This window comes from Triturus cristatus, chromosome 6 (genome assembly GCF_964204655.1).
Source record: "Triturus cristatus chromosome 6, aTriCri1.1, whole genome shotgun sequence".
Classification (NCBI taxonomy): Eukaryota; Metazoa; Chordata; class Amphibia; order Caudata; family Salamandridae; genus Triturus; species Triturus cristatus.
In genome coordinates this window covers 1,469,864,246-1,469,889,070 of record NC_140589.1, presented here as the reverse complement: position 1 = coordinate 1,469,889,070, position 24,825 = coordinate 1,469,864,246, and the positions used below count along the sequence as shown (strand labels likewise).

The 24,825-nt window shown below is 42.8% G+C and overlaps 1 protein-coding gene across 5 annotated transcripts in view; it reads right to left on the bottom strand.

The window, feature by feature from the left end:
- WDPCP (WD repeat containing planar cell polarity effector) overlaps positions 1-24,825 on the bottom strand; it is a 2,309,940-nt gene that overhangs the window by 240,631 nt on the left and 2,044,484 nt on the right. For all 5 annotated transcript variants that reach the window (XM_085612555.1, XM_085612557.1, XM_085612554.1 and 2 more), the window contains one exon: positions 16,831-16,987. In XM_085612555.1, coding sequence (XP_085468681.1) covers positions 16,831-16,987 — 157 coding nt within the window. The remainder of the gene's footprint in view (positions 1-16,830; positions 16,988-24,825) is intronic.

The following is a 24,825-nucleotide window of genomic DNA, read 5'->3' as shown; positions in this document are numbered from 1 at the left end:
TGGCTCTGACTCGGAAGGCATTGTACCTGCTTGAGCCACAGATGACGTCAGGTGACGTTGATCCATCTGTGCATCGGAAATGATGATGGAGACGATGCCACTGTGGGGCCTCGGTATTGCCAGGACTATGGCACTGGAGTTGGCTCTGAGGAAAGTTGCGGTCTTGCTGATGGAGTCGTTCTGAATATAACACCAGATCCATGAGGCCCGACTGGCAATGGGGAGAACCCCCGGTGGGAATCCAGTAGGGGTCCCTTCTGAATCCGTGGGGCCCAAAGGTGCTCCTGAAGGGTCGGACCAACCAAATATGAAGTGCATGGCCTCACAGAATTGAATTTGCCATTGGTTGCTCCAGCTCTGAGAAACTCTGATTGTCATGGAGCAGACCCAGGCACAGGCTCCGTGCAGAAACAAGGTCTCCAATGACGTCTTTGTTCCAGTGGTTGAAGTGGGGGGAAAAAAAGCAGGGGAACTGTGAGCGGAGAATCAGAGGGTGGGAATAACCTGAGGATTGGGTCAGAGGTGTGGCCAGAAAGAGCAAAACATCCCAATTCTTAGTATCTGTTTGGCATTTCACTGACCAGCTACAGATTATTACTTTATTTAATTCAACCAATGGATACATGTGTTTATTTAAGGTTTAATATGGATTATGATTTGAGGGCCTTAAACAATGCAGTGACTGTGGACTGCCATCCTAAACCTAATACGTCTGAATTGTTATCTTTGATTGGTGGAGCCCAGTATTGTTCAACTTTACATCTGTAATCTGATTATCGTCAGGTGCGTCTGCATGATGAGTGTAAAGATGGGAAGAGGTGTGGCGCCGCGGCCAGGGTGACTGACTCCGGAATCTGGGGATCGATTCCCGGCGTCGGCGGCAGATTAGCCCAGCACCATGTGACTCTGGGCAATAGCTTGCTTAATCTTCCCGACGGCCCCCAGCGCCTAGAGACCCTTACGGGTGATTGTTTGCGCTTTACAAATGTGGATTATTATTACGAATGTGGATTAAGATCTTACAGTGTTTATCACTCAGTCAGTCATAAAAATGTATTTGGCTTAAATAGCCATAAAAGATCAAGGTACAAACATATTCCACATGCAGTTCATTTGATACAATATACAAATGGAAAAGTACATCAACAAGTATAAGAGCAATTAGTTCAAAATACAATGGCAACATTAAAAATACCTCAAAATCAGACCCGCAAAACAACCCAATTAGAAATTTATATTCCTAATGATAAGTTACCCTTTAAAAAAACACGACTCACGGATGAATAAAGTGCACAAAAAAAACAAAAAGTGCAGTTTGCTTTGTCTAGAAATATTGTCACAAGGGCAAGAAAAGGGGATGATCAACCATTCCCCTTGTTGTGGGAAAGCTAATGTAAAATTCAATGTCCCAAAATGGAGTCTAGTTAAATGCAATTAGTATTGAGCATTTTCTATACATGAAAAGTGAAGTGTCATCTCATGGCCAAGTGCTAGGACATGATAATTTGCAGAGAAGTAAGTTGAGAAGTATTTTGCCACGCATAAGCAGTGCCAGCTCAAAAAAGGCTTACTTTATCTGGTCTCTAGATGAGCGTGAAGATTGGGAAGGGTTTTTAAAGAGCTCCATGTCTCCCAACCTACTAAAAGTGCGCTTACCATACTCAAGCCATGGTATAGACTCAGCGTTATCAATTCGCAGACAATCCTGCAGAGTGTATTTAGAAAATTCTAGTTCTGTGGTTTGCCAGATTTTTAATCAAAGTAATAAAGGAGCCAGACCCAAATGTCCCCCACAATATTTAGTCCTGCTTCCGAGTTTATCACTCCATTTGGTATGTAGAAATGTATACGTATCCCTTTTGGTTTGGTTTCAGCATCATCAGTATTCCAAAGGATAATGGAAAGTTTACTGGGTGATATTGATGGAGTGACATACTATCAAGATAATGTGCGGGTGTTTGGCAATACATGAAAACAACAGAATGAAAGATTGAAGCAAGTATTGGCTTGTTTTCAGAAGAAAGGTGTGACGATGAGAGCTAAAAAGTGTAAATTTGGTGTTGCTGAAATCTGTTATCTGGCACACATATTGTCAGCAGAGGAAGTTCATCCAAAGAAAGAAATAGTGGAGACAATTAGCAAGATGCCGTCATCCATTAATAAAGAGAAGTTGTCCTATTTTGGAATGCTAGAATTTTATAATAGTTTTATTCAAAAATGATCAGCAAAGACTTAAGTGATGAAATTACTGAAGAAAAGGGCTCTGTTTGAGTGGTTGGATGAATGTGAAGCAGAGTTTTAGAGACCAAGAAATGTTTGCAAGGGGCACTGAATTTGCAAGCTTTTGTCCCTGTGAAAGACGAATATATTGTTACTCATGCAAGCATGAAAGGGATTGGAGAAGTTCTTATGCATAAGACAAAAGATGAGGATGTAACAATTGCATTTGCAAGTCGGTCATTGAAGGAAACTGAAGTCAATTATTCAGCCATATAAAGAGAGGCACTTGCTGTACATTGGGCCTTAAAGTAATTTTGTATGGGGTGAATTTTTTGTAGTGAAGACTGATCACAAGCCATTATGAGAGATATTTATTAAGAAGGTGCTTGATGTGGTGTCTTCCAGAATAAGACGATGGGTAGTTGACCCACAAGAGTTTTTATTTGAGTTGCAATATATTCCTAGTGTACGCAACCACGATACAGATTGTTTGTCAAGATTAGTTAGAATTAAAGAGAATAATGTTGATGAATTGGATAGTTTCATGGATGTGAATGTGCGTGTCGCTACTGAAGGAATGATTTCAGAAGGGGAATAGAGGGAAGAGAAAGGTAAGGATAGTGTAAAACACAAAAGTAATGTTGAAAATAAAAACATGAGTGGATTAAAAGTTGGAAGGAAAAAGATGAAAATCTGAAAATGTTCTGGACTGTCCAGGAGGAACTAAGTGAGAGGAATGGTTTATTGTTCAGGAAATCACAACGTATTCCTCCTCATAGTCTTAGACACATAATTGTTGATTTGGGACACACAGGACATCTGGGAATTGCTAAACAAAAAGTGGATCAGCCAGGATGTTTGGTAGCCCTGCGTGGACGTTGTTGTGGAGCAAACAGTATGAGACTGTGCTGAATGCTATAAAAGTGACAAGGTGCTGAAACTTAAAAGACCAGCAATGCAGAATAGATGGTTGCTGGAGGCTTCTTGGGAGGAGATCACAATTGATATCATAGGCCTGACACAAGGGGAAAATGCTACTCCATACGTGATTGTACTTTTTGACTTTTTAAAATGGCCTGAGGTCAAATGTGTTATGATCATTTCTACTAAGAGTCTGATAAAACTCCAGGAGAAATTGTTTCTGAAGGAAGGGTATCCCAAATCTTTACTGTCTGATAATGGGGTACAATTTGTTCAAAAGTACTGGAGGAATTCTTGGACAGAAGTGGTGTTTTCCATAGTAAATGTACGCTGTATCACCCAGAAACAAATGGTGTAGTTGAGTACTTTAACAAGACCTTGAAAGAGGGTATTCAAATTGTTCGTGTAAATAACATGTCATGGAATGATGAAATGAAGAAGAGAATTTTTGTGTATCGTATGTATCCTCATGCTTCAACAGGGCGTTCGCCTTTTGAGTTGTTTAGGGGAAGGATCACATATCGCATGTGTCCTCATGCTTCAACAGGACAGTCCCCATTTGAGTTGTTTAGGGGAAGGAAACTAAACACGTGTTTCACCTGGGTGGATGATGTCGGGTAAAGGATATGTTGAAAACCTGATTGAGCGGTTTTGTAAGGAAAAAAGAAAAAAAAGTCACGATAAAAGGAAAAAAGTATGACATGGAAAAGCCTACTGGTGTGCCAAGAGTGGACATAGGAGATTGGGTAAAAGTGAAGACACCAGTTGGCCATGCGTCATGGTCCAAATTCTCTAAACCAATGCAAGTGGTGAAGTTATTTAAGAACACAGTACAAAAAATTACAACAGATTATTGAATTTTAATAGGATTTCCAAGTATCGTGAACAAAGTAAGAGTCAGCCGAATGGCAATACAGGTTCTACTGCTTTCTTAAGTGATAGACATGTCATGGGGCCCGTTTGGAGGATTCTGATAAAAGAAGAAGAATAACAAAAAGTCCTGCTTATTTGCAAGATTTTATTCAGGGTTAATTTTCTTTAGGCTAAAAGTGTTATGGGGTTCACGTAGAGCAGGCTTCTCCAACGAGTAGCTCATGAGCTCCTTGTAGCTCTCCAGCTACTTTTAGGTAGCTCTATTTTTTGCTGCCTGGTCCCCTAATTTAGAAACTATTGCTTGGTTGAATTAATACATTTATACTACAATTGAAAAGCCTGTATTTGAGATAAAAATGGTGTATTTTCATAACTCACGATCTGATGTTTGGAGAGTAATTGTTGAATTTTCAAAATATTTAAAGCTGATATTTGAATAATAAATCATGCAGCTTTTGGGGAGACTTATTTGCAGTATTATTACCTTAGAGCCAAGGGTTCTGAAGCTATGGCTATTATGTATTTTCCACATAGAGGCATTCCATATTGACACAGCCTTTTCACATTACTACAGGAAACCCTTGGACCAAAGTGATTACTGCTGGTAATATTGTATATCGTGGCCACTCATGTAATCTTGTCTGATGTAGTTGCTATTAAGACACTTATAATAGTAGCTCATGGTGATTTTCATTGGACATAAGTAGCACTTATCGCAGAAAAGGTTGAAGACCCCTGATATAGAGTTTAGTAAATATTATTTTTCCCACTATGTTAATCTGAGAATGTTCTTTGTTTATTTTTAGTTTTAGGTGATTGGGTGAATCGATGCATTTGTAGTTTCATTGTACGAGTGCCGCAGATATATTTATGTATTTATTTCTTTGCTTGCTAAAAGTTGTATGTGATTGTGTAAAACGGTATATTTGTAGTTTCATTCTACAAATGTGACAGAGATATTTATATATTCATTTCTGGCTCGCTATTTCACATGTTAAAGATAGGGGGAAGTGTGATGTCATAAGTAACAGAAGCTTTAGGGTAACTGGAACCTTGGATGAGGGAGATTCAAAGAAATTAGTTACCAGAGGGAAGTGATGGATGAGGTCTGTTTAATAAAGATCCTACCTGTTGATTGACAATTGGAGTGGATTCTTTCAATTTCACTGGATCATTCACTGTACAATTTATAGATTAATCCAAAGATTAGTTTTGGGAAGCCAAAAAACTCTCAGAGAAACATAAAGCCTGTGGCTATCCACAAAGACTAATAAGGAGAGCGATGAAACGAGTTTGATACAATAATCGTGAGGCTCTTTTGAAAGACAAAGTTTGTACTAAAGATAGAACCCAGAAGGGCATGTGACTCAACTATTGGGACAGAGTCTAACAAGATTAAGAAAATTGTTCTTTTAAATAATGACAAATTCTTCTATAGTAAACCTATGTTTGCATTCGCACGAGGGCAGAACTTTACGGATAGACTGGTTAAAGCATATGTAGAAGCAAAAAAAGAACTCCTTTATGCAAAGCCTTGCCATATAACCCATCACAGGTCACTTCCGATGTGGGAATTGCATGGCATGCAATAATACAATATACTCTTTAGTGTGGGACCTTTCATCTCAAACAGTTTTCAAACGGTCATGCTAAAAGTGTATATGTATCTAATGTCCGTGGGTTTAGAATATATAGACAAACCCACGCAAAAAATGCAATATCATACAACCTCAATCAAGAATTAGACGTAAGGTTACTCACGCCTCATTTGTTGATCTCTACATTAGAGTATAAGCATGCTCAAAGAGATATGGAACGGTGCTGTCTGTTTTGTGACACACTTGTGATAACTTGATAATACCAAATAGCTCTGTCCTGGGTCTTTTGTTATTTTTGGAGTTTGATCTACTGGCAGGGTCGGACTGGGAACCGAAACTGGCCCTGGCAAACTGCTCGGCCAGCCCCACTGGGGAGAGGGTGGGGGTGCGCCCGAGCTGTTTGCCAGGTTGCCACCGATTTTGATACAGGGGGCCGAAATTGCCGACCCCCAGGGGTCCAAAACTGGCCCCCACCAGGGTGGCCGCCCGGGGAAACGCCCTGTGCCCGCTACAGCCAGTCCGGCCCGGTCTACTCGTTTGCCACATGAATGCATTGATGTATATTCAGGTGTGTAACACATGGATTCATTGATATCTTATAAATCATCCGTGGCATTCAGATCCATGTTTGAAGCTGTCTTCATTTCTTTTCATGTAGAAAACCAATGGGGTTTTAAATTGATTATTCTAAGCATTGTCCTGAGACCAAAACGCTGACGTCCTTCCGATACTTGCTTCTGCAATCAGGGATGGCTCCTCCGTTAAGGCAGAGGAGAGTCGCCCCACTGGTGTTAAGCACTGCAAAAAAGGACAAATAAAATGATAATAACACTCTGTTATTATTGATTTATTCTTCAGTGCTGAGGCAGTTCTGCGGGGCTGGGCTGCTCACAGAGCAGAGGGCGGAGTGGTTGGGGCATTCTACGTGCGCATGACGGTTTGGATGGCTGTCTTCAGCCGGCCAATCAGTCATGCACACTAAGCATGTTCTCCACTGGGCTGTAATATACAGCCTAGATGAAGAACATGCACAGCCTCCCAGTGCCGAACCATGGTGCTCAGACCAATCACGCAGCTTCTGTCATGGTGACAGCAGCATTGTAATTGGTTTAGGGGAGTTTGGGAGCCTGTGCACTTCTGGTTCACACAGAAGCAGAGGAGAGGCGGCAGCGGGCCAGCCAGCCGGACCGCAAGTAAGTGATCTTTTCTTTCTCTTGGTTTTTTTAAACCCCCTGCTCCACTACTACTGCCTGGGAGTAGCCGCCACTGTCTGCAGTAATAGTACTGTGTTGGTCACCATATAAGCAATCTCTTCACCAACGTACTCATCATAGGATCAATATTTGACTGCAAGAGTGGATCAACACTAACGTGACCCTTACCACCAACTGTATTGTTTGGAATGATTAAGGGTCACTTTGGTGTTGGATGCTAGAAACTTTACAACCCTATAATTTTTATATGTGTTATCTTGTGGTTTTCATTTTGTTTCAGTAACAATGTTTTCTCTTTTTGTGTATACCAGGTTTTCTTTTTTCATGTTTGTGATAGTTGTCTATCTTCGTTTAATTTATGTTTTCATGCATGAATGTGTCCATAATTAATCTTTGGATCAATCTATAAGATGTACAGTGAATGGTCCCCCTAATCAGTACCTCATCTTTTTGTTTGTATAAAGCAAGCTTGCGAGAGGTTGTTAGGTTGCCTATATTTATCTTAGACCCAATGCGTGGCATTGCTTATATCCTTAGCACTCTTGCTAGTCAGCAAATTACAATTGCAGGTTTACAAATCAAAATTAGAATTCAGTAAGTCACTGAAAGCTCGAGTCAGATGCCTCGCTCTCACTCCGCTCGAGTTCCTTTTGGAACTTCGAGCCAAAACGAGCCAAGCCTTCACGTGGCTTCTGCCACTCTTTACCTCAATCACCAAGCCCTCCTGCACCACCAGCACTCCTGTTGTAGTTCAGGGACTGTCCAGCTATCGGCCATGTTCATTTTGCAGATGGGCTGATAGTGAAAACTTTGCGTTGTGCTGTAAAAATGCTTGAAGAGGGATGTTATGCTACAAAATGTTCTTCATCTATTCTGACAGCACTCTGCGAGGTCTTAATGGTCCACCCATCTGAAAGGCCATCCCCAATCGAGGAGCCAGTGAAAAATGCAGAAAGCCCACACGTCGTGGGCTCTCTGTGAAAGTCTGCTGGCAACTGAGCTCACCACTTAACTTGTGTCATGTGAAATTCGTGGGCTCTTCAGTACCTTTGTTTTGTTAATACGTGAAGGGGTTGAGCCTGGCCTGAAATCTGTCTCTTTGTTAAGTCGGGTGAAGCAGGTGATAGCTACCTTAAAAGAGAGTACTCTACCTTCCTTTAACAAAACATTGTAATTTTTTCAAGAAAATCTTTGTTTCAGCTTGATTTAACATGTAATATAAGCATTTATTTAACACAATGTGGTCATTTAGCTAGTTAAATAAAGACAAAGCATCAACACAATGTAGCTCCTTAAAGAATTGAAGACAAATCATTCACCTCGTGTTTGATGTAATAGGCCATAACCTTGTCAATGTATCATAAGAATCCCTGCCACATATAGGATGCAAATGACAAATGACTGGCCTCTTAGCTCATAAATGGTATCGACATGCGGGGGTGGGAGGGGGATGAATGTTTCTAAATTCATGTTTAAAAGCGATCACTTTTAATACCACACAACCCCCTGATATAATGCGGTGAAGTAGGTGAAATGCTTCTGTGTGGTTAAAAATTTATTTTTTATTTTTGAAGAGACTTGATCTTATTTTTACATGATGTTCTTTGCATGATTTAGATGCCAACTATTTCAGGGACTTGGCCCCTGCACACAGGGGGGACATCTTAAGGATTTTGGAGGCCCGGGGTCAAACGTATTTTGGGAACCCCTGTTCAGAACAGCTTTGAATTTATAATCCAGTTTCAGTTCTTTCATGACCTCTTTGGCACAGGCACACTCGTTCAAATTCTAAATGTGTTTACATATAATATTCAGGGATAGTGGCACTATTGTAACACAGCAGCAGCTCACTATTACTGAAAATAATCTCTGTGAAAGCCTCCCATTTCTCATCTGGAAGGTCCTGTTTTATTCTAAAAGAAACGTATTTTATGTATGTTGCATAAAACATAAACACAACACCTTTCTGCAAAACGTATGTAATAACTCCCACATATCACCCACATTAAAATTAATTAAAGGAAAACGATATTTAAAACAATCTGTTTAAACATAATTCAAGGTCATTAGGGCATGACTGTGAAACAGAGCTGGCTCTATCAGGGGGTCCCCTGAAAGGCAGGGGCCTGGGCCAGAGTCCACTTTTCCCATGCCTTAAAATGTCTCAGCGTGCACAGGCTCTTAGAGCCAAGCAAGATACTAGGCTCGGCTCTCTCTCTTCATTTGTAGGACCAACTCTAAACTGAACACTGTACACTCGTGTTCCTTCTTATAGCCCACCCAGAAACCGAATAAATGCTCCACACGGCACTGGGTAAGCCAAAACTAAAAAGAATATTTAAACAGGAGGGGGTTGGGGGGCGCTAGAGAGCCCGGAGCAAGATGGCCGCACTTTAGTGCAGCTCTGCTGGTCGAGAATACCATCGGCCTAACATCCGCTATATCTGGCGCCATCCACGGCTGAATATGACAAGCAATCGCTCCGGTGGCATAGAGGAATGCTTTGCGGTTGTCAAATTGGATATTTGCCACCCCTAACAGCTTAATCTCCGCCAAGCCCCCGCTCGACACAAGATGGCGGCCCCGGTGGACACTGGCTGCTGATCTCCGCTTCAAGGCGCTGTGACTGCTTTGCGGGGAGCCTGCCCGGCAAAACTGCCCACCCTACCAGATAGCGGGAAGGCTTTGAGCTGCGTCCCGCTGTCCCTGCGGCGCGCTGGTCTGCCGCCATTTTGTGATCCGGAGAGTTGAGGTGAGGTGTTCGCTGTGCGGCCACTACCTGTCGCTACGGATGTGGATCTACGACCCGCGCTGGCTATCTGGAGATGGCAAACCAGTGAGTAGTGCACCCCTGCGCCATATACGAGCTGCTGTCCTCCGGGGGCCCATATTGCATCACTGCGCCGCCTGTGACTCCCAGACGTCAGTGTGCGGCGGCTCCCGTATTGAGGCCCAGACGCCGGTGGCTGCCATGCCCCGGATCCGCGGCGCGGTCCCCCCGGCGTGACGACTGCGGCTCTGACTGCCTGCAGCCCACAGTTTGTTTTCTGCTCGGCGGACTCCTTCACTGTACGCACTGGCTGACATCGTGGTTGGGTGAGTGCTGCTTGCACATTGGCTAAAATACCGTAGCGGCCTTCGGCGCCAATTGCGCGCCTTCCTGCTTCCTCACAATGTATTGTAAAATCACATGCGGAGCTCGTTGGGGGCCTGGGGGTGATGCTTGTTGGACTTCCGTAGCTGCAAGTGCTGGTACCTGCATTGTATCTTTGGCGGCGGTGTGCACAATTCAAACCACCTCACGAGCGGACGAAGGATTTTCTCTGGCTATAGCGACAGCACCTGGTATCGTTACTGTTTATCTGCCCCCAACGCAGGCCCACCTGGTACGCTGCCAGCTCTTGCGGCCCACATCTTGCCCCTCCACTGCAGTCGGCTGTGTGAATAGCACTAGGTTGGGGCTTTCTGCGCTATCATTGACCTGCCTCGGGACAGACCTGTTCATTGTACTCTGCTCTTTGTGTGGCACCCCAGTCAACTACTTCTGGCAGTTACAGGCATTTCATTATGGGGAGGACAGACAAGCAGCAGAGCAAGTTGCACTTTGAAGTCAAGAAGCACACAAAATCGCAAACCCCGAATGCCTCGGACACTGATCCTGATCCCGAATCTGGCACGACTACAAAACTGGAACGCATGATGTTAACCATGCAACAAAGCTTGCAGTCCATCGACGCCAAAATCGATCACCTCAACTTACGTATGGACAGCATGGCAACTAAGATCGACAAACATGGTTCGCAGATCGCGGAGGCGGAACAGCTCATCTCAACTGCAGAAGATCGCTTGGCGGGCGTCAGTACGTCGTTTACCAACATGGAGAAGCTGTTGGAGGTAATCAGGGCTAAGAATGAGGATATTGAAGCTCGCTCCCGCCGGAACAACCTCCGTATAACTGGTATTTCGGAAACCACCAACACCGGGCCCATGGAGACTTATATCGAAACGCTGCTCACAACCCTGCTGGGAGCAGAACACTTCTAAAAGGTGCTCATAGTTGAAAGGGCTCACCGCTCCTTAGCTGCTCGTCCGATTCCTGGTGCCCTGCCTCGTCTCATAATTTCCAGAATCTTGAACTACCGGGACCGTGACACAGCACTTCGTCTGGCTAGAGAAAAGGGCAAGCTTGACTACCAAGGAATGAAGGTGGAACTTTTTCCTGACTTCACTGTTGCAGTGCAACAGGCTTGCCGTGAATTTCAAGCAGTCAAAAAGAAATTGCAGGCTTTACACATTCAATATGCCATGCTTTACCCTGCCCGTCTGCGGATTCAACATGCTGGGAAAGCACGTATCTTCGCGACACCTAAGGAAGCGCTTCAATATACCCGGCGGATTGAGCGACAGGAGACACTGCGAGAGAGGGGTGTGGACTCCGACTCTGAGGGATGAGCACGTGAGACTTTACTGATCATTGTAACTGGTGTAGTGTCATTCCTACCCAAGGAGCTACTGCATGTATTAGATTTGGTCTATCTCGGGTTGAGGTGTAGCTCCTGAACTAGGATGGACTTTTGTAAAATGTTCCAATTTGATAAGACAATTGCCCTTTTTTGCAGAACATTTGTGTGTAATGTATGTTCCTGGCTCGGTACCCAAACTGGTTGATTGATATTGACGTGACGAGTGCTACTTGTCATGTGCCTTGCCAGCTGACAGTAGGCCGTGGACTGGTTAACCTAACTCTACCTATCTCGACCCACCCTGTTGTACGGGGGGCCATGGGCTACTAGTGATCCACAGTATGGGAATTCCCCAAAATGTTGTTACTTGGTTGGGCCCTGTTTGATGCCCCTGCAGGGCTCTTGTTTCTTGTTTTTCCTTTCATGACATGCGACTCATGGATGCTACTGCTTAATTACTGTTTTGTTCTATGGGGGGTTAATTTACAGCATGATTCTCATGCTGTAGTGGGTGGGGGGATTAGTTGGGGGACACTTTTCTATTGTGATAGCTTTGGTAATGGCATGTTGACACGTACTGAACTGTACGACTCATATTTCCTAAACAGTGACGCAGACTGTATCATCAAACTCTATAGACATGGCTGACTCTAAACGCACCACCATATCCTGGATAAGTTGGAATGTAAGGGGGCTTAATAATGCTAAAAAAGTACGACAGGTGATTTCATATCTTGACCGTCACCATATTCAAATTGCCTTGTTGCAGGAGACACATCTTACTAAACGGGCAGTCTCACACATAGCCACTAGATGGGCGGGAGTACGGTTAGCTGCCTCCTACTCCTCATATGCGCGGGGGTTATGATTCGTGTAAAGAAAGGTATCCCCTTTGTACCATTACATGTCGATGAGGATGAGGAAGGGCGATATATTATAGTACAGGGAACACTTTATAACACACAGCTAGCAGTTGTGAACCTGTATGGACCTAACGTAGATGACCCTGCATTTTTTGACACATTATGGAATAAGCTCTGCAAATTATCCTCCTCAGCTCTTATTTGTGGGGGCGATTTTAATATGGTTTTAGATCCTACAATAGATCAGGCGACTATGGCAGATCCCCCTCCCCGGAAAGTTTCTATGTCAGTGCGTGATGGAATGTGGACGTTAGGCCTCACAGATATCTGGAGATTGAGACACCCCAACACTAGAGAGGGTACATGTCACTCATATACACGACAATCCTGGTCACGCATAGACTACTGGCTGGGCATACTGTATGTTTGCACATGGACCTCACAGGTCAAATACTTACCTCGAACACTATCGGATCATTCTCCAGTAGTTTTTAACATGTCTCTGCCCTCTCATTCTCCTCCTCCTTTTCAATGGCGACTGCAATCGTCCTCGTTACTGGACCAGGTCTTTAAAGAAGGGATTTGTGAGGCCATATCTGATTACTTTTCACTTAATGCTGGGTCTGTCTAAACTATAGGGACACTTTGGGAGGCTTTCAAAGTTACAATTCGAGGGGCATGTATAGGTCTCCAAGCCGGGGTTCTGAAATCTCTGCGTCGCACCATGGCAGCACATGAGCGTGAGTTATGTGACCTGGAACGCAAATACGGCGAACAGGCAGACCCCAAAACTCTGGCGCTTATCAAAGAGAAAATCATAGAATACAACAAAGTAGCAAGAGGTCAACCAACTATCGCGCCGGTACAAAGCGCGTTATTATGGTGAGAGGAGCCGGCCGGGCAGAACATTAGCTAGCCGCATCTTGGAACCTCACACTCAGGCACCTATGGTTCAGGCGATCATTGCTGATGAGGGTACGCACTACGACACACCTGTTATACTGAAAACATTTGCGGATTATTACGCCCGGATGTACGCTCATCGGCCAACTGCTGATGCGGCTGAACTCGAGCAGTATCTTGATGATATTGGTTTAGTGTGGTTATCACGCAGACAACAAGAGTTCTTGATGCATCCGCTCGCGTTGGGCGAGGTACGGGACGCAATTATCGGGAAATCTGCGGGCAACGATGGGTTGCCAGCCGAGTTTTACAAAGAATACATTGACCAATTGGCCCCATGCCTCCTTCAATTATATGAAGAAGCATACGAGTCTCAATGTCTACCGCCAACCTTACGCGAAGCACTAGTGGTCACGCTCTTGAAACCTGAGAAGCCGCCTGACCGGTGCGATTCTTATCATCCCCTATCCCTAATTAACACAGATGTAAAAATATTTGCGAAAGTATTAACCACCAGGCTGAAACTACTTCTACCTGTTATGGTGCTCCCTGACCAAATCGGGGTTCATCCCCACCCGCTCTACATCACATAATCTGCGTACGCTTTTTGCGACAATGCATGTGTTGGAGCCTACTGGCGGTGCTCCTTGATGCCGCCAAAGCCTTTGAATCGATCTCCTGGTCATATATGTTTACCATTTTACATTGTAGGGGTATCCCATTCGTTTTTACTAATTGGATAAAATTGCTATATACCAATCCTGTAGCACGGGTTAGAGTCAACGGGCAGATATCGGAGAAAATTCATATACAACGTGGCACACGACAAGGGTGTCCGTTGTCACCTCTGTTGTTCGCCCTCGTACTCGAACCCGTAGCTTGTATTTTAAGGCAGCGCCATACTCAGACGCGTTACGATTTTTACAATGTCCTCTCGCAGTCTCCATGTATGCAGACGAAATGGTGCTGTATGTTTGCGAATCGGTAAACTATCTTGCACAACTTATACGGGAGTATGTCCGCTTCTAACGTTTCTCAGGACTGGGCATCAACTGGTCTAAATCAGTTGTATTGCCCCTCACGGATTGTACACGTCAGTTTGACATGGAATGCCCCCTAACATGGTGCACAGACACTGTAAAATACTTGGGAATATGGCTCCACAGGGATCTGCAGGCGGTTGTACAGTCCAATTATGGCACTGCCATCACGCGACTCGAGGGACAAGTGAGTCGTTGGATCAAGCGGCCCCTCTCATTTGCGGATCGAATAGCGTTGATGAAAATGGTCATCCTTCCGCGCTTCTTGTATCTTTTTTAAACATTCCGGTACACTTAACGCAGCACTTTTTTGGTAGGCTTCGCTCCCTTCTGGTCACACTAGCCTGGGGAGGTAAAAAACCCCGGCTCAAGTGGGAGGTTATCACCCTTCCTTACGATCAGGAAGGGTTTGCAGCGCCTGACTTCCATCTTTATTATCTCTGCGCGCAGGCCCATTACGCCTACTACTGGCAGCACGACCCAGCATACATACCGCATGTGGCGGTGGAGGCGGGTGCTGTGCACCCCATACCGCTTAAAGCTATGATCGTCAACAGGCACACGGTATTTGAAAAGGGGGAGTTCGACACTGTGCAAACCACATCTAGGGCCTGGCACGAACTGGGCAAACATGCGCAAAAATTACCGCTATACGCGTCTGGCATGCCACTATTGCATCACTCAGAGCTTTCGGTCACTGAGGAGATTGGCACACTGCGGACGCTCAAAGATATGGAGATGTCAACAATGGAGGATGTGTTCCCTGGAGGTCAATTCATAACTTCTGATAACATAAAAACCCGGGGCACTGTCACCGCCATGCACCTCTTTGTCTATACTAGGCTGCGCTCTGATATGCGTGCACTTTATCCGCAATTTCCTTCTAAGCCACAGACACTTGAAGCACTACAACTTATATACACTGCCACTTCCAAAGCCAAGCTAGTCACTAGACTTTACCAGGCATCACAGAGGGATGTAACTGCCGGGGGCGCATCTGCGTTGGCTAAGTGGAATGCCATGCTGCCTGATTCGCTGTCTGAAGATGACTGGTTTAACAGTTGCCACTTAACGGGTCAGCTGACGGCGAATGGTAATTTATGGTTAGTGCATTTTAAATATCTACATCAGATGTACTACACCCCAGATCAGCTTCACAAATATGGGTTGCGGGAGGCTGACAATCGTACATGCTGTGGTGCGCCTGGTGCCAACTTCTATCATTTAGCTTGCCCAAAAGTGCATGAATATTGGAGATCAGTAACACGCATTTTACGCCTGATGGTTGAGGAATCTGTTGAATGCAGCCCCCAAGTGTGCCTGCTGGGTGTCATCTCTAAGATTAAGACGTCCAATAAGAAGTGTGTAGCCATAGCACTATTGTTGGCTAAACGCAGGGTCTCCATATGCTGGGGGGGCAGGCTTCCTCCTACCACTAAACTATGGTTGCAAGATCTGATTTACTGTCGAGATCAGCTCACATGCTAGGCAGAGGAACTACCTACTACATCTAAACAATGGGACATCTGGAGGCCCCTCACGTCTTACCTACTATCGATACCTGACATCTGATGTCCGTTATGTTTTGTAAGAATGCATCACTGGACACTGCCGCACACTGTACATTTAATCACTGCCCTGTCTGTATGACCCTGCGCTGTTGAGTTGTGCAATACTGTGATCTGTTAAATGTGATGATCTGATCTGTCCATGCTGTACCAATGCTTTGATCTGGATCCTTGTCTGTTGTTCATTATTTTTAAAAATGCATAAATAAAATAAAAAATAAATAAATAAACAAAACAGGAGGGGGTTCATTTCCAGCACTTCTCCAGGTTGTCACTTCCGTTTTTCATGAAAAGTCTAACATTCCTACTATAAAAGGACAATTTCCTTCCCTCATTATCCTGGTTAGCAACAAGGTTTATTATCTTAAGTACCAAAAAACAGATGACCCAAACAATGACCAGGCATGATAAAAACCCTCATGTCATTTTTACAACGTGCTTTTAACCTGTTTTGCCATCAGTGCTCTGCATCACTTTAAAAATGTAAAAACTAACACAAGCGACTGTCTTTGGAGGTACAGTATTTCGCTTTAGAAAAGATGTACAATATCCTGATGCTCTGTAAACTTCTGACTGCGCATGCGCCTTGTCAGGCCTCACTGCTTGCCAATTGAAAAGAAACCTGCATCATCAAACCCTTTCAAGACGAGGTCCTTTATGATTTATGTGCCGAAATGTTTTCATAGAGAGCACCTGGACTGTGAACGACGCTAATATAAAATATGAGAAATATATTCTATTTAACACCTGTGATAGACAACGTATGTATTTTCCTATACCGTGCCATTTAAGCACTCACACTGTTAAAGAATAGAGCCCCGTAGGAATATTTCAGCACAAAAGAACCTCTTTTAGAGTTAAAATTCCCTCAGAACCCATTTCAGTTATCTTAATAGAAAGCCAAAAGAAGCCGCCTGGTAATGAAAACTCTTAGGATCCCAGATTGTATGGACGTCTGTAGAAAATGTGCTTAACCAGTCAATTGCTTTCTAACACCACGCTGTATCTTTGCATTCAGTCAACTGGAAATATTACCCATTCTCTGCCCTAAATTCTGACAAAGGCATTCCGAACCAACGGTCTGTAGCGCCTTATATTGCATTCACAAGCGCCATTACTACCCCTGCTCTGCAACATGAAATGTCGGAGCCACCCAGCATATCTCACCTGCTAATAGAAATGTTGCTGGCTGCCGTCTGCAGGGCTCGGCGGCCGCTTGAACCAGAGGGAGGCCGGCTTTCCGGACAGGCCTCCTCCCCTCGAGGAGTCAGGGACAAGTCAACAAAGGCTTCGCCATCCTCTCGGTCCAGAGGCCCAAGCAGCTCTGCGGAAAAAGATAGCACAATGTCAGCTTATCAGGCCCAAGACATAAAACGCGTGCATCTCCGCAGCTCTTGTAGGGTGCTCACACAATCTCATTACATGCACATTTTCCCAAGAGAAGTTCCTATTACACTGACAAAAAAATGATCTGAACCAGTATTAAATAGCAGAGTGGTCAGATTGGATGACTACCTGATCTGATTATTACAGTTTACTATTTCTAGCTGGGCTGGTGGCATACACTGCGAAGATGATGAAAACACAGCATTCGGAGTTATCCAACAATACAATGTACTCAGTGAATATAACGTTTGTTACAGTCTCCTAGGGCGTCTGTCTTTTATCAATAATCAAAATTGTAACTTTAAAAAAATAATTATCTCTATCTGCAGAACTTCACCAGTCTTTGTTTTAATGACAATAACTGACTTTGTTATGTCTTGGTATACTACAAAACTCTTGCATATACAGATATTTTTTCTTGACCTCTTACAGCATACAGTAACAAGCACTTGCAATGCAGTAGGTCTCGCATTTGCTAGAGTTTAGGCTATTGGCATTGTAAATGACGATGCCTTTTATTTGTTTTGATGATTAACACATAAATAAAATGTATTATCATTAACAATGCCAATAGCTGAAACTCTTGTAAATGCAAGACCTATTTCATTTCAAAGAAGCGGCTGCCATTGTCGGGGGCTGCTTCGAATGTGAAAGCACACTTGGCGCACTGAATGTTGCAGGAAGCATGTCGTGCCTGCAGTAGGAGAAACTCAAAGAAAATAGTGCTTACGGACTAAATAAGACGTACCATGTAACAACCGAAGTAAAAGGTCCAGTCCTCATGGGAGGTTAGAAATGAAGGCAAGGCGGCACTAAGGAGGTACTAACAAGCCTATTAATGAATCAGAAGCTAGCATTTACAAAGGACAATGTCACAAACCAGTGAAAAATATGGGCGGAGACTGGGCGAAGCTTCAAGTCCATACTTGACTACAGCATGCCTCGCAGAGAAGCGCATGCACTGCCCGGGCTCGACCTAAAACTCACAACGTTATTTACATAACACGCTTAACTTGCAAGCTGTTCAGTGGGCTAAAATGCTCAGCTGGTTTGGTGCTTTCCTAGGGACCTACAGACCAAATGTTCGAATCCCAGCAGGGCTAACGCTGTCTTCCATCACTCTAAGATTGCCTGAAGGAGTACCACTAAGTTAATTTATAATACCCTTTATATTAAATTTATGTTGTAATTTTATAAAAAAAAGACTATACTATAGACTAACTTATTACACATAAAATCATGGCACTTAAGAATGATAATTTATCGGTTTAGGATTCAGACTGGGTTGGTTGTGGCTCCAGTGGCCCAGTTTGTGGCACCACTGGAGTCGATTAAGGCACAGAGATCTGCTGCTTTCTGATGCTGAAGGGAAAGAAGCGGGAACAAATAACTGAGGTAGAGTCAACTTCAGTGCCCCTGGTGTCGGCCGTGGCGTAACAAAACGTGAGGGGCCCCACTGTAAGATACGCTGAAGGGGCCCCTCACACTCATATTAGTAGGGGAATAAGAGGGCGACCCCAGTATGGGTACGCCTGGGGGACCCCTGAACCGCGGGAGCCTTTGTTACGCCCCTGGGTGTCGGTTGTGTAGTCGCCCAGGACACTTAAGGAAACGGCAGGAAGGGCTTGAAGGGTGCTGGCTGGCAGGGAGTTAGAAACTCTCCTCCTGAGTATGCCATCTATCCCATGGGGCAACACGGTGCACCTGAGGGTGATCATGGACCTGTTGAAGATGTTAAATATGGTGTTCAGAAAGAGAGATGGATCGATCCTATTGTAGGAAACTGTGGGCACGGGTGTTGAGATGGGGGGCCTTGGAATCTGCGCTACAGGTGAAACAGTAGCTGGAACTGGCGTTGGATAAAGTGGAGCCACCGGAGCTAGTCTGCTGAAGTTGTCGCCTCAACGGAGAGCCAGGAGCCGGATAATCTTTAGTCGGTAGTTCTTGGTCTGACACTGGAAGTGGAAAAGTTTAATCCCTCAGCCATTTGCTTCTTGGAGAACGATGTTTGAGCTTGTTTTTCTCTTTTTATTGTATTTTCTTTTTGATGGCTTGGAAGAGTGAGGAGTTGGAGACTGTGATCTTGGATGAGGTTTTTGGAAGTCACCAACACTCATCCCGTGCTTTGGCCATGAACATCTTAGCTTCTCTTCTTCTATGCGCCTTGGGATGCATTTTTGACAGGAGTCAACGTTGGGGTCAGATCCATGGCACTATAGACCGATAGAATGAGGGTCCGTGATGGCCATCTGACTGTCACAGTATTGAAACGGCTTGAATCCGGATCATTTTGGAGGCAACATTCTGAAGAACATTTCACCTATTAAAGTAAGAGAACGAGGAAATTGTTGAATGACGATAATTCTCCTGATATTTGAAGAACTTCTGATCGTGTTAATGATGTCCCAGGGAGGTGCGTACAGTGTCGAGGTAGAGCTGGGGCCCCCTACCAGCGTGGGAGGGTTTTCAAAAAGTTTTCCAATCCAGACTGATGCTTTGGATATTCAAAAGGAGATGAATCTGCAGGTAGAAGGATCCATCAGAAACGTTATTTTCATATTCTATAAACCAATTATGAAAGTTCTTATTATTAGCACCCAGTAACAAAAATGATTTTTCCTTTTATAGCACATTTTGCATTCTGGATCACCAGTACAACGTGCAGGGGGCTACTAGGTACCATGCATATAGGAAATGTAATTACAGGAAAAGAGGTCTAGCTAGTCCAACAAAGTCAGATTAAGCAATCCGAATTTTTGGGTTGCAGTGACACAGATTACATAAGCATAGACCATCTCAATACTGAGTGTAGCAAATTATTTAACTCGATCCACACTCTTAAATGTTTCCAGCTTTTCCATAACTTTATTCTATGGGTTGGACCAATGTAATCCACCTAAAATGTATAAGTGGAAACCACAGAAATAAGTAACCACCTACTCTGCTTTTTTGGTGCCTAACATCATAATATTTAATATGATGTTTTAAACCAGCTAACAAATACCATTTATCTTTAATCACTTTCAAGCTAGGGAATCATGTTTCCTTTTCGTAGAGTTCACAATAACACATTATATTGGCTTTTAGAAATAGCTTGTTAGAGTTCTTGCCCCTGAGTTGATTTTGTTAAACATGCACATGTAAACATTACTAGTTAAAGACTACCAAAACAACTTCATAGATCCAGAGCTTCAAAATAATTGTTTGTGCAAAGATAAATTTTTTGCATTAATTAAAGATGATTGAACTATCAATCGCGGAAGAAAATACTGCAGTGCATTCTTGTCAATTCGAAAGTGAATAAAACATACCCTTCATATCCATCATGTACTAGCACTAGAGACAAAAACATAATTACACCACTGCAAGCAATAGACCCCTGACAGTTTCTGATTATTTAATCGTAAAGTATGTCTATCATCCAGTCCTCTGCTGCAAAAATGGAAGGTTTAGTCACTTAGGGTCATGAATAAGCCTGGACAGACCTCATGAGTACGAGGAAGGGCCTTAAGCGAGCACTATTCTGGGACCTCCCTAGTTGTGGCTCTTCTAAGGGTTCGTGATAGGCCTTCAGGAGGCCGCCACCTCCTGCTCCATCCTCAGTTTCCCCCCAAATGCCAAGATTCAAATCATCACACAATTTGCCTCAATGAACATTCCAACATGACATCACAGGCAACTATTCGTCAGGTTGATGATCCAGAAAATTGCAGTTTCAAATATGATTTCATCTCAAAACCGACCCAAAATAAATGCTGTTCCAATGAACACAGCCAGTGGAGCTGCATAAAGGAGAGACAATGCTAACAGTGAAGATTTCTACTGACAGCCCTGTACTTACATCTGTGGAGATGCTATACTGAAGAAAGACTAACAAATCATATGCTCTTAAAACTTTTTTTTATTGACATTTCCTTGTAAAACAGTATACATCAAAGGAGTTAAATAAAAGTGGCAGATGAAACAGTTTAAACAAATCGCATTTCATCAAATTAATCTATTTGCAAGATCATAATCACTCTAATCAAGTTACTACATGACTTAGTTATGCTGTTACTGTACCTGGTTATGCACGAGGCCACTCATCTCGGTTTCTAATGAAGCGCCTTTTCTATATGATAAACTATTGACCATATGCTTAACAATAAGTAAAACAAACACTCGAATAGAAAGACTCGACAGAGACCACCTGCAAGGGAATCCCTGCTCCCCCTTCATAGACAGGTCGGATCAGAACCTACAGTGATACACAGACTGACAGCTTCAAACAGATGTCCCGCCTTTCACTAATTTATTGTTCACAGTGCAGGCACCTGTAATGTGAAGAGCACATTTTTTGTAACCAGGCGCACTGTCCCGGTCTGCTCACAGCAAGCTCAATTAAAGGTGTACAATGGAACAAAGATGGACAGTGCATCCGAAATATAATTAAAACTCTGGCGGATGCAGACTTCATAGAAATATAAAGAACTCATGCACGACATGTCTCATTTAAAGAGCATCCTAGCTTCTTTTCGGGTCATGCAAAAAAAGTTTAGAATGTTTTGGAGAAGCGTTTAAAAATATCGAGAAATAATGTGAAAAGCTAATGAAACTTAAAAAATGAATTCAATGTAAACATTCCACTAGGCAATCATACTTAAAGGTGGTAGGCCTAATATGCTGAGACACTGCCATATTAAAGTTAATAGACCTAAGAAATAGTAAATTCAGCATTTAAACTTGATCATGACCTTTTAAACCGACTTGCCTTTTCCTTACCAATGATGGCTGATGTGCAAAATGTTTTCTTTTAGTTTATATAGATGTTTCAACTTCCAAAAAGTCCATTGTTAGTTAATGAACAAACTTGTTAATTAGAAGGTTAGAAATTATGTTTCAAGCGTGAGATTGTAGACTTGAGTGGGAGAATAAATCATGGGAGACTTAGAGATGACAAAACATAGTTGCAGTTTAGAAGTTTCTGTCTAAAAATCTGTAAGAAGATGGGGAGGGAAAACGTTCCCAAGGGAGCATCGGAAGCTAATAGGTCGACAGAAGAAAGAAGAAGCTACATGAAGATTGAAACAATATTCTTGTCTGCCTACAATAGTGCTTGTTTCTAGACTAGGACTCAACACACATCACGCCTATTTCCCATATCTTTACGCTGCTCTGAGACTCTACTGAGATTCTTGAACCGCTCTTCAAGAGGAGTTCTGCTTTGATGGATTCTTGATTGAGATAACCTTAATACTGAAGCTTTATGCTTTATGATTTCTCTCGATTTCAAAACTCTTAATGGGTTTCTGGCCTGACACCATTTTCCCCTTCTTACCCTTATAATAGGGATATCTTCCTTTATGGAACGCTTGGTATATTTTACTATTATTTATTGATTACTAAATGTAATTATCGATTTTTGTTAATATTGGTACCTAAACTACGGAATTTAACTTGTGAATCGTAATAAAGATGGCCTACTAAAATTTTTGAATAATAAAACCCTTCAACTCATAACAACTCTCTTTATCGCCTGATAGAAACTGTGATAATTAAATGTGATGTACAGATCCTAATATTCTCTAAAACAACGGCAAAGGTTAATCGACCTGAATAGACAAATAAGATAGCGAGGATTAGCTGATGAAAGAAAATCTACTCTGTTAGAAAAATCCCTGCTCTAGCACTCTTCCTAACACTATTGTAAATGTCCCCTTCTTCATTGCCATCAAAAACCTCTCCGAAATCTGTTCATTCGCAAATATAAATATATATATTAATATTACACAGTGATGGCCGGAACTGTGTAGTTATAGTTGGGTCAGAATTTCCGTAGGACAGGCACTTTTTCTTTTGCTAATAACTTTGACATCATTTGATTAATCTGCACAAACCGTTCCCAAAAAAAAGGTTCTTCCACTGTGGCTCCTTCCTGGAAAGGTTTGCGCTGATCTGTCAAGAAAAGGGGGGGTACCGAAAGTGTAATTTCTGATGTTAAATCCCAAAGGAATTATTTATTACAAAATAGGAATTATAGGAACTTTGATCCCTCATTCATAAAAAATGACTAAAGGACACCATATTTGGCAAAAAGTTCGAACTTTAATCAGAAAACATTCTTTTAGTGATATGGTCTAAATCCATTCCTATGTGCTATTCCTCATGCTAAGTCTCATAGGAACTTTGCTCTCTCTCTCTCTCTCTGATACAGAAGAAACGGCTGAATGACACCATATTTAGCAAAAAGTTAAAACAAACATTAATCAGAAAGCATTAATTTTGTGATGTGGTCTAAATCCGTTGAGCGATTTTCTAGAAATCAGCATTTAATGAGGGTCTTGGGTTGAGCATGAAGGGGTTAAACCTCAGAAAAAGCAATGTACATCTGGTTGGTCCAACGGGACTCCAATGGTAAAAAAATAGGCCACCCTTATTGAGCAAAGGAGCTTTTTTACCCTTCGGTCATTTTGGTACCAAATGAGCTACAGAAAATGTTGAGTCCAGCATTACAGGATTCGATACCCGAGTCCTTAAAATATTTTGAAAAGGCTATATAAGGAGGCAGGATCGACACACCCTGACCCTTAGGGTAATGTGGGGTGGGGGGTCACTAGAGGCCACCCCTCAAGTGAAATAATAATAATTTTTTTAAACATCAACTGTGGGTTGAGACCTACTGGTGGGCCGCCAGACGATTTCTGGTGAGTCACAAAAAAGCAATAAATAAAAATGCTTTTACACATTTTGCATTTATCTTGTCACATTTGCTGTGTTTCAAAGACCAAGTTCAAATGTCAGGCTATGTCTTCTTTGAAATTGCTGCTTATTCATTTAACGTGGGGATTGGTGTCTACTTTTCTTTCTCTGACTACAAAGTGAAAGGACTGTTTTAAAGTGAACTATATGACAATCTTGCTGGGGTACATGAAGTGTGAAAACAAATGCTGTTGTATGTCATTCTTTATAAATAGAACTGTACACACATTTCTGAATGTATCTGCAGTAAGGAAAGCAAAAAGGAACCACTTTGTTTTGTAATTCTGAAGTGTGATGGAAACAAAGATTTTAATAGGATCAAAACTGACGCGCAAATGCGAACTATTCACTGAAACCCGACTTCCACACATTTTAATTTGTGCGCTTTATAGTTTTAGAATTAAAACTGTATGTCTGTATAAATTTAGTGGTCATTTCAATGAAAAATGTGCTGTCTATAAATGACAGCGCGCTATAACACTATGCTTTAGTAATACATTTGTGACAGTGCACTCAAATAACGCACCACCAGCTACATACTACATCCTTACCACTCTTCTGCTAAATACGTTTGCTGTACTTTCAGTGAAGCTAGGATTTTTCACAACCCCTATGACTTCAGCAATGTAACATTGATGGCAGCAGCCCCACTCAGAAGATTGTTCTAGAACCACTCATGCAAAGGTGCTGAACTATGTCCCTGAGAGTAGTTTTAAAACAAACCCTTGCAAGTATTGCCAAGCAAGACCCATCCAGTACTTTTTTGCTGGCAGTTTTTTACTCACAAGGCCATTTCACCAGGGAATGTGGTCACTATACATAATAATATACAATCACTCCACTTGTTTATGACTTTCACACATAAATTGAGAAATTTGGATGTGGGCTAATGGCCAGAGCTGCTGAATTCGGGTCTGAGAAAACAGGTTCGAGTCCAGGTGTTGGCTCGGGGCAAATCACCTAATCTCCCATGCTTAAAATAATATGAATATAAATATTTTCCAAATTGCACCACTGGGCCCAGTTTTAACACAAAAA